An 11,438-nucleotide genomic window follows, 5' to 3' on the forward strand; every position below is an offset into this window, starting at 1 on the left:
CTAGATTTGTTCTACCCTAATGAGTGGAAGTGTACTGCTGATGCCAAGATTTATACTCAAAAGTGTGGAAAAGGAGTGGGTGTTTGACTTCCTATATGATCCCTCGCCACGATTAGACGATGCTTTGTGGTCGTTAAGCCGCAACCATTTCCAAATCTCCGTGAAGCGTTTGCTAAGGTGCGCAGAGAAGAGACACATCGAGAAGTCATGATTGGCCCTGAGAAAGAATCAATCGTGGACTCCATTATTCTTGTTGTGACAAAGTACCCTCATCCCACCCATGGTGATCAACCACCTTCTTTCCAAAACTCACAACCAACCACTAAATCTACTCGCCAATGCTGTGAGCTTTGCAAACGTGTGGGCCATCTCAAAGAAGCTTGTTGGAAACTCCATGGTCGTCCCGAGAACCCACATCAAACAGGTGAATTAAAGGTGTGCCATGCTGATAATTTTGTCATCTCATCCGGAAATCTTTCTTTTTCAGCCGAACAAATTGAGCAACTAAAAACATCCCCTTGCTACCTCTTCGTCCTCATCAACTTCAGAGCATCACATGTACTGTAGCCCCGAATGATACTTCTAGCTACTCTAAGCTCTCATGCAATTCCCCATGATGAACCGATAGTAGATTTTGGAGCATCGGACCATATGACAGAAGCTTTACAAATGTTGTCTAGCTACACACCTTGCTCATGCATTCAGAAAGTTCGCATTTTTTATGGTTCTATCACTTCAGTAGCTGGAAAAGAATATGTCTTGCTTTCACATCCACTAACATTGCACTCAGTGTTGCATGTTCCCAAACTCGATAGACGAGGGGTCGCAAGAAACAGTTGTCAAGGGCTCCTTTTTCGTTCAAATTTCAAATGGGTTATTGGGCCCTCTATCCTGCGATCAGCAATCCTTAGTTAACACGATGTGGAGTTTTTGTCCAAAAAAGATGAGCCCTATCTTAGCAATTTTAGCGTCCTTGACAATTCTAAAGTCAGATCAATCCTTAATTCTTCTCCAAAGTCAAAGATCGATCCAGAAAAAATTATTAAATCTGCTCCTAGATGTCACTTCGTGTATAATCGGAAACCAAGAGTTAAGAAGAGTTCCCTCCTTGAATCGATGGGAATTAATGGGGTCTGGTGGGAAGCTAATCAGGATGAAGATGATGGCTTCTACTTGAAAGAAAGGGAGGCCATCTCAATCGCACTCCAAACAGACCTCTCAATCTGAAAAATCTGGAAGCAACACCTCAAAGAACCTTTCGGAGGATTCCTTGCAATCAGCGGATGTGAGAAAGGTGGGAGCTAAGGTGGGTTTTTCTTGGAACGGGGACAATCGTGGTGGCAGCCAACCTTTTTAGGTGGTTGTGCTTTGAGCTGGGTCGTTTTCTTTCCGTGTCTAATGAAGATAATTTCGATTAATGCCAAGGGGTTGAACAACCCAGGTAAAGTTAATTGGATGAAAGATCTTTGTGTGGCAAACAAAGTTGTCATGATTGGGATTCAGGAATAAAAAGTCCAGTTCCTCGATGACCGATTGGTGGCTAAATTTCAGTTATGTGAAGATTATGAATTCGCTCAGTTACCTGCAGATGGGGCTTATGGGTATTCTTTTGGTCTGGGATAAATCGAAACTTTCTTGCAATAAAGCGTTCTGTGGCGATGGTTTTCTAGGTGTGGTCGGAAAATGGAAGAAAGGAGATGTTAGGGTGGGATTCATCAATGTTTATGGCCCTACGACATGAGACAAAAATCAAACTTATGAGAAGACTTATCTGGTCTCATTTACTCTTTAGATGTGGCCTGGTGCATCTTTGGAGACTTCAATGAAGTTAGAGAAGCGGGGGAAAGGAAGAATTGTGTTTTCAATCAAAAGGCAACAGACAATCTCAATAATTTTATTATTTTATTGAGGATGCAGCGCTTATCGAGATTCCAATGGGTGGTAGGCGCTTTACTCGAGTCGGGGACAAAAGAAAGAAGTTTAGCAAGTTGGACCATTTTTTGAATAACAAGAAGTTCAATTGCTCGTGGCCAAAGCTATCTGTGGTAGGATTAGAGAGGAAACTCTATGATCGTTGTCCAATTTTTCTAAAGCCTTCAAATAGAGAATTTGGAGCAAAACCTTTCAGGTTTTTTAATGTTTTGGTTAGAGGATGCCAGCATCAGAGAGTTAGTAACTAAATCATGGTGTTTTGTGATCCACTCTTCGGACCCCGATAAGGTATTTAAAGACAAACTTAAGAGAGTCAAACTTGATCAAAGAATGGAGCACATTAAAATTCAGGGACCTTAATTCCGATATCGAGGCTTTCAAGAGCAAAGCTTTTGAGCTAGAGTTAGTTATCGAGCAATCTGACCTGTAGGAGGGGAAGCTTAAAGAATGGAGTAGGGCTAGGATGCGTTGGTTAGATTTGGAGAGGAAGCACACTCTTATGTTGAAGCAAAAGTCGCGTGTTAAGTGGGTTGTGGAAGGTGATGAATACAAGGCTTTCTTCCACTTGTTATTAAAGTGAAGAATCTCAAAAACTCTACAGCTCGTGTAATGTGTAATGGGGTTTGGATTGAAGATCCTGTAAAAATAAAAGAAGAGGCCCTCAATTTTTTCTGCTACAAATTCAAGGACAGGGAGGACAATCTCAGACCTAAGTTTTTCAGTTCCAAATCAAAAACTTTGTCTAGTGACTTAGCTGGAGCACTTGAAGTCCCTTTCTCGGAGTCTGAAGTTTGGTTGGCGATTAAGGATTGAGGAGATCGAAAGCACCAGGTCCGGACGGCTTTAGTTTCAAGTTTTTCAAGGTATTTTGGGACACGTTGAAAACTGATGTGATGAATGTTTTTGATTGGTTCTGGGATAAACAGAGGTAAAACAAAGGCTGCAATTCTTCGTTTTTGACGCTGGGTCCCAAAGTTAATAACCCGATTTTCTTCAACGAGTTTCGTCCCATTAGCTTAATTGGGGCTCTTTACAAGATTATTGCAAAAACTTTGGCGAAAAGGCTAAAAGTAGCAATAGGTGAGGTAATAACCAACACTCAAATGGCTTTTATTGAAGGAAAAAGTATCGCAGACAACATTCTTGTGGCAGACATTTCGGTTACTTTCTTGTAAAGGCTGATCATAAAGCTTTTCTCTGTAAAGCTGATTTTGAAAAAGCTTTCAATTGTGTCAATTGGAAGTTTTTGGAAGATTTGATGCTACAAATGGGGTTTGGAAACGACGGTGTAAATGGATCAACACTTGCCTTTCATCGGCATCCGTCTCTATTATGATGAACGGTTCTCCTACAGAAGAGTTCAACCTTGAAATGAAGAGTTAAGACAAGGTTATTCCTTATCACCTTCCTTTTCCTTATTGCGGTGGAAGGGATGCATATTGTTATGGAAGAAGCAAAGTCCAAGGGACTCTTTGAAGGTGTGAAGGTGGGTCGAGACAAAGTCGAAGTTTCTCATCTTCAATTCGCTGACGATTCTCATTTCTCTGGAAGTGGAGTCGAGCAAACCTTAAAAACCTATAAGCTTTACTCCTTTGCTTTTAATCAGCGTCAGGTCTTAGAATAAACCCCTCGAAAAGCAAGTTGTATGGGATTGGGGTGGATGATAAATCCATTGAAGAGGAGGCGACAATTATAAATTGTGACCACGGATCTCTTTCCTTCACGTATTTAGGCCTCCAGATAGAAGCCTCGATGGTTCGAGAACTATCTTGGCAGCCAGTTATCCAGAAACTAAAATCAAGACTTGGCGGCTAGACTAGAAAGCTTATTTCGATGGGTGGAAGACCCACGCAAATTAAATTCGTGTTGAACAGTCTACCTTTGTATTTCTTCTCCTTGTATCGTGCCTCGATAGGCGTCATGCGAACCCTTGAGAGATTAGAAGGAAATTCTTTTGGGGTGGGGTAACAGGTCTATCCTTCCTCGGTTCGCTGGGATAGTGTAATTTGTGATTCTCATTTGGGGGGGTTGGGGGTGGGGAGTATTCAAGCGCTCAATTTGGCTTTGTTGGGAAAAAGGCTTTGAAGATTCAAAACGGAGGGTGGAGCGTTGTGGCGTAGAACTATTTATAGCATTTACGATAGAGATGGTGGCTTTGGTGGTAGAGATAATAGGGGCATGCTTGGGGGCGCTTGGGGAGGAGTGACTAAGGTGATAAGAGAAATAGAGAATTTTCTCGGATTTGTTTAGCAGAAATACCGGTGATGGGGCAGATATCGATTTTTGGCCGGATCGATAGTTGGAGGATAGTAGATTAAAAGTAGATTTCCTCGCTTGTGGGCTTTAGAAAAGGTAAAAGAGGCGAAGTTGCAGGACAAAATTGGTCCAACTGGGTAGAAGGTTCTTTTTTTTTAAGTATATAATATTTATATACGACAAATAGAACAAATAAACTCACACACCCTCCTATCCTTCGGTAAGGTTTGAACCCTCGACCTCCTAGGAAGCCAAGGACTCACATACCGGTAGGCCAAAGGCCCTTTGGAACTGGGTAGAAGGTTGGCCGTGGAGTTGGGATAGATGCCCTGGGAGTAGAGCCAGCCGAGAGTTTGAGGATCTTTTTGCGGCTGTTGCAACCTATCTCAATCAACCCTAATGGAACCAATAAGTGGGTTTGGGATTTGGATGCAATTGGGGTCTTTACTCTGAAAAAGTTGAGGGAATTGATAGATAATAGGTTGTTGGGCACTTGCAATGGGGCTGGAAATACATGTTGGTGTTCTTTAGTGCCAAAGAAAGTCAACGTCTTTGTTTGGAGGTTGTGTAAGGGAGGAATTCCGGTGAGGGAAGTGTTGCACGATAGGGGCCTTGATTTAGACTCTAGGCTCTGCCCTAAAAATGCAACAGTGATGTGGAATCTCTTAATCATTTCTTTTTGGATTGCCCGATTACTGTTCAGTTGTTGGAAAAAGTCTCTTCTTGGTGTGGTGGGAATTTCCAGTCTAGAATCCAGTCGATCGAGGAGCTGATTTCGGATATTGGTAGCAGCGGTGGTGTGTCTGCCTTAGCTTCGGCGAAAGAAGCAGTCATTTGGTCTTCCCTTTTCATCGTGTGGAGGAAGAGAAATTCTTTGGTTTTTGAAAGGGATGCTCGGATTGATTTGAGTGAGCTGTCTTTCGAATCCAGTCGACCTCCTTTCTTTGGATCTCAAACAGGGCTAAGAGCATGAAGCATTTGTGGTTGGAGCGGTTGAGTGGCTCGTATTGGCATAATTAAAGGTTGTCTTATTCTCGGATTTAGGTTGGGTCTTCCCTTTGGTTTTTTTTCTGACCTTTATCTTTTGTAGATGGTTCTTTGGTTTTTCTTGGCGTTCTGCTTCTTGCATAATTTGGCCTCTTTGCTTTGTTCTGTAACTTTTTGTTTCTCTTTCCGTAATTAAATTTTGCCTTTCAAAAAAAATGATGACCACATTGGCATGACGTGGATCTATCTACTGAAAGAAAATTCTGACACTGCTTGCACATTCAAAAGCTTTCATGCCCTGGTTAAAACACAATTTAATGCATGTATCAAAGTTCTCAAAAGTGATACTGGGGCGAAGACTCTAATGAGGTGTTAGAATCATATCTCTAGAATTGGTATTGTTCATCATAGCTCATGCATAAACACCCCTCCATAGAATAGGGTGGCTGAACAGAAAAACTCACATATTAGAAATCTCTCATAACCTAATTTTCACTACAAGAAGTTCCTAAATACTATTGGGGGGAAGCCATTCTTGATGTCGCGTATCTTATAAACCAAATGCCATCAAAAAAAATTAAGTTCCAAACACCTTTACTAGTTTTCTTACGATCCTATCTTGGCCCACCTGTTCTCAATAAACTTCCAAACTCGTGTGTCTGTATGTGGTGCCTAGTGTTCACATTCATAACCACAATCGATCTAACATCTAAGTTTGATCCTTGGGAAATCAAATGTATCTTCCTTGAATATTCAACCATGTATAAAGAATACAAATGTTTTGACTCTACTGTAAGAAAGAAAAACTATTCATCATTATGGATGTGACATTCGTTGAGTATGTCCCCTTGTATCCGAAACCATCACTTCAAGAGGAGAATATAGGTGAAGCTTGTTTTTGGGAGTGTACCACAACAATTCCAAACTCAATCATTGACCACACAACTCATTATGTTACTTGCACTGGAACAAGTATCTCGGCTGCAGATGATCCGGCCGAAAACCCACAAGCGATATAGATTTACTCTCGTCGCAAGAAACCTCATGTGGTACGATCTGCTCCAGTGCTTCAAGCTGAACAAAATTCTAAACCAAGAGATCCAGATTAAGGGGGGCAAACAGAGTCAATACGGACCATGATGCTCCTCTTCAAACAAATAATGATTCTAAGGATGATGCAAAAGGAGTTGTGGATCTCCCAATAGCTCTAAGGAAAGGCAAGCAACACTTGTATGCGAAATTGTCTCAAAGCTACAAAGCCTTTATCACTAAACTTCAATTTTCATAGATTCGAAGATATGTCCATGAAGCTCTCAAGTCTTCAAATTGGAAACAAGTAGTTCCCGAAGAAATGACAGTCGTACAAAAGAATGAGACTTGGTCCCCGGTGAAATTACCAAAAGACAAGAAAAATATAGCCCGGTGGTTGTTTAATATCAAGTTCAATGCAGATGGAAGCATCAATCGATACAAAGCCAGGTTAGTTGCTCGTGGATTACCCAAACATATGGAGTTGACTACTCGGAGACTTTCACTCCAGTAGCCAAACTCAATACTCTGAGGGTCCTCATGTCCCTTGTTGTTAATCAAGATTGGCCTCTATATCAGCTCAATGTCAAGAAGTGTACATGGATATAGCACCTAGTTTCCACAACAAGAAAAATAAGGGATTAGTAGTGTGCCTCAAGAGGTCTTTTCATGGACTTAAACAATCACCGCGAGCTTGGTTCAAGTAGTTCGGAGAGACGATGAAGAAGCTTGAATTTATTCAAGGACAAGCTGATCATACTTTGTTCTACAAGCATTCAAGTAAGGGGGAGATTACAATCTTAATCATATATGTTGACGATATAGTTGTCACATGTAGCAACTTGGCTGAGATTGAGAAATTGAAAAGGCATTGGCTCAGACATTTGAGGTCAAAAATCTTGGTCTTCTTAAATACATCCTTGGCATGGAAGTTGCTCGATCCAAGAAAGGTATTTCTATCACCCAACATAAATACATTATCCATCTTCTCAAATAAACGTGCATGACAGAGAGTAAACCATTGCAACTCCAATCGACTCTAATGTCAAAATGATCACGAAGGAGAACTTGTGAATAAAAGGAGATACCGGTGTCTTGTCTAGTATCTTATCTTGTTGGGAGGCTAATTTATTTTTCCCACACAAAACTCAATATAGCCTTCGCAGTAAGTCGTGTGAGCCAATTTATGCATGTTCCAAGGAACTCTCACATGTAGGTTGTTTTCAGGATCCTAAGTACCTAAAAACAACTCCAGGAAAACATTTTTTCTTCAAAAAAGGAGATAGTCGATGAATATAGATCTTCATAGACTCATATTGGGATGGATGTAGGCATGGGAATGGGCCCCGACAGGGATTCCTTGCTAAATCAAGGATGGGGACGGGGATCCCCGTTTGTCCCAAACCGAGGATGGGGACGGGGATAGGTATCGCACTCCCCGCCCCGTACACATTATATATATTAATTAATGAATTATATATATACTAGTTGTGTACCTGCGCAATGAGGCGGGAGCCATGGATTTTAACGATTTTGAAGTTCCACTGGTTTTATAAGATAAGATTTAACGATGATATATGTTATACTTGGTCTTTACATATTAATACAATTTGAATAAATAAGAGTTATGGTTCCAATTACAGACTATCGATGAAAAAAATTGTATGACATTTTAAAATCCAATATATTTAAAATCCAACATATTTAAACGACTCCACAAATGTGTTCGATTTACACCAAGAGCAAAGAACCAAGAAACTTGAGTTTTAAGATAAACACTCAAAACCAATAAAGAAAACTACAAATTTGACAGATCATAAGTCATGAAAAGACCAAAAAAGATGGGTTTTAGAATGAAATTTCAACTGCTTACCCTCTTTCTTGTCCAGAAACTCAGATTAAGGTTGAATTAATACATGTATATATATATTTCAAAAAAACCCAAGAACATAATAATTCAGAACATATTATACAGTGCAATTTGGACAGCCTAACCCCAAAATATATAGTATATATATATATATATAAATAAATAACTATAAAAGTATAAATCGTAAATATTAAAAATATTTTTTCACAGTATATATAATATATAATAATATAATCAAGTCAAAAACTATTCAATATTGGACTCATTTCGAAGGTATTAACGAGACGATTATAATGGTGTAACTTGTTAAAATAAGAATGTATTTTTTAAACATGTTTTAATTGATATACAATTATGTATATTAATTTGATAAATGTTTAAAATGAAACATTTAAAAGTAAATGACGTAAAGTAAATTAATTAACTAATTATAGGGGTATAAAGTGTAAATTTAAAATTATAATTTAAAAAAAAAAATCGGTTGTGAGATGGTGAGTGTATGTGAGGGGGTGAGTGTATGTGAGGAGAGAGGGGGTGAAAAAGTGATATAAAGGGTATCTTGATCATTTAGTATTTTAAGACTTGAAGACTTTTGTTAAATTTGCTTTATAAGATAGTATAGATATATACATATTATTTAATTCAACTAAATTGGTAGTTCATGATTTCCTATTTCCTAACTAGGTTTAGAATCTAAATTGTTACTTCTTTTGGACGTTAGGATGTAATATTTTGAAGGTCAAGTCAAAATACAATTACTCAATGTGTTTTTGATACTACTCGATATGGTTCTTTATATTACTCGATATGTTGAGGCAGGTGTGACCTTAAGTTTTTTTGGATTGAATTCAATGTCTTTTGGTTTTAGGTTATTAATTATTATGGGATGTTGTGATCTCCTTTGTATTAAATTAAATCCCTCTTAGTTTTAGGATTATTGGAAATATGTGAGATTTAAACATATGTGGTCTCTTACATGTTTGATTTAAAATAGCTTACATAAACGGGGGAAAAATCCCCGTTCCCCGTTAGGGATGGGGATGTGATCAAATTCCCCGACAAGGATGGGGACGGGGAAGGGGAAGGGGACGGGGACGAAGATGAGGAATCGGGGACAGGGATGGGGATTGAGGTCCCCGCCCCATTCCCATGCCTAGATGGATGTCCAAAAGATGGAAGTCAACAACTGGGTATTGCATGTTAGTGTATGGAAACCTAGTGACTTGCATGGAAGAGTAAAAAACAATTGTTGTTCCAAGAAGTTATGTAGAAGCTGCATTTCCTGCTATAGCACAAGGTATATGTGAACTTTGATGGATTTTCGGACTCCTAAAAGAACTCAAGATGGATATCTCTCTACCTATGACATTGTATTATGATAACAAAGCAGCTATAAGCATAGCTCACAAGCCTGTCCATCACGAAAGAACAAACATGTAAAGATTGATACACTTTACCACGGAAAAGATCAATTCTGGAAGAGTTTGCATTCTCCATATCCCAGTCAATCATCAGGCAGCAATATCTTCACCAAAGATTGTTCGGCAACAAATTTGAATTCTTGATTAACAAGTTGGACACGATCAATATCTTCCAACTTGAGGAGTGTTGGCCTATAATCTTAGAGTTATTTGGTAACCATTTTCTTGTAAGTAGATTGATTCTCAATCTTCTAGTAGGGTCTAGACTGTATTCTCTAATTAGTGCTTCCCTTGTATTAGTCTCTCCTAGAATAGCTTCAGCCTATTTAAGCTACTTGTAACATATTGTTTCGATGTACAATGGAATAAGAACTCTCCTTATTCAACTCTCATAAGCCATATCCTCCATAGTCAATACCTTAATCCTCTTCCCATCAACTCATGGAGGATGAAAACAATCATCGAACTACATCACTGTTAACAAAGCACTTTCATTGATTCCTCTCTTAATTTACAGGTTAACCACTTCTACTACTGACGAACTATAAAATCTAGTACAGTACATCATGATGAATCGTTCAATCAATATCTCCAACCAAATTCCGAGTTTATCAGAACTAGAAGTTCCCAAAAGCATTAATTTTAACAAGTAGTAGTAACAACCAATTATTCCAGTTCAATGATGGCCTGCCAAGTGCACGAAAGAGTGAACAATGGAGGGTGCCCCAAGACACCAAGGCTCCTACGCTTTTTAAGGGTGGGTGAGGGAAATCTTCCCTTGAATTTTTACAAAGACGCTGACGTGACCTTTTGGTCACAAATGAGTAATGCTACCACTTGCTCCTGACTCAATACAGCTATGAATAGATTGATAGTGTTGGTAGTTTATAATTTAAAGTATATAATAGAGATAAAGTGGTGGGGAGCTTACTGCAGATGGCAAGAACCCTAGGTTTAGCCATCCCCTGACCTTTGCCTATTTTTCCTTTACCCCATGCACCTTTGCTTTTCGCAACACGAATCGCCATTATAATCCTCTGTCTGGTGCCTTCAATTGCGGCTTCGCACGCTCGCCGGAGCTCCTTATCCTCGGTTCTCGATCTCGACATTTCTTCCCAACTGTCGGTCCTTCCTCCCTGAAGGTCATAAGCTTTTTCAAATCTTTCGATATCTCTCTGAAGAGAGAATTCATGAGCAAAATCAATCAGAGAGATGGAGATCCATTCAATAGCGTTTTCTTCACATCACAAGAATCATTGCGACACATGTACGGATACAAGTTGTTCCTCATCAACTCTTTTTTGTCACTTCATCCATGCACGTATCGATTGATGGTTTCGGTTTATTGAAAATAACCAAAATGGTCCCTAAACTAGTCTCAATCTTCACTTTTAGTCCTTCTCGAAAAAAGGTTGGAATTATATTCAGAGGCCATCAGTTTTGCAAAAAATGTCAAATAGACCCATCCAACTATAGACAATATCTAAAAAGACCCTAACTTTGAAGGTTTTTAATCAAAATCAAAATATAAACTACGATTGGTCAACAAATAAAACTACAAATAGGGGACTCCGATGGAAGGAGAGGGGCGACAAATGATGTGCAGGTTGAAGAAAGGCGAGGGGACTTCGTAGGCATGAAGAGCGAGGGAGACTATCAATGATGATCGTTGGTTGTCTGTTGTCATTGATAGGTACAAGCAGTGACAGACCCAGGTGGTTAAAGTAGTGGCATGGGCCACTTTTACGTTCCTCTGTCGCAATGTAAAAAATTGTAGGATCGTAAAAAGTGTCGATGTATCAATTTGTTGTGTGTCACTGTGTATATTTTGGTACTACAATAAAGACACAAGTTTTCCTTGATAAAGTTGGTTTGCAAAGCTTTTATTTCATCCAAGACCCGAGTTTGAATCATGTTAATGTCATTTTCTTAGTTTTTATCTT

The 11,438-nt window shown here is 39.2% G+C and overlaps 1 protein-coding gene across 1 annotated transcript in view; it reads right to left on the reverse strand.

Moving 5' to 3' along the window:
• LOC112509498 (exocyst complex component SEC3A-like) overlaps positions 1 to 10,779 on the reverse strand; it is a 60,580-nt gene extending 49,801 nt beyond the window's left edge. Inside the window, exon 1 of the mRNA XM_025114481.1 lies at positions 10,427 to 10,779. Coding sequence (XP_024970249.1) covers positions 10,427 to 10,604 — 178 coding nt within the window. The 5' untranslated portion in view covers positions 10,605 to 10,779. The remainder of the gene's footprint in view (positions 1 to 10,426) is intronic.
• Positions 10,780 to 11,438: the final 659 nt, after the last annotated feature.

The sequence above is a fragment of the Cynara cardunculus genome, assembly GCF_001531365.2.
Source record: "Cynara cardunculus var. scolymus isolate 2C chromosome LG 3, CcrdV1, whole genome shotgun sequence".
NCBI lineage: Eukaryota > Viridiplantae > Streptophyta > Magnoliopsida > Asterales > Asteraceae > Cynara > Cynara cardunculus.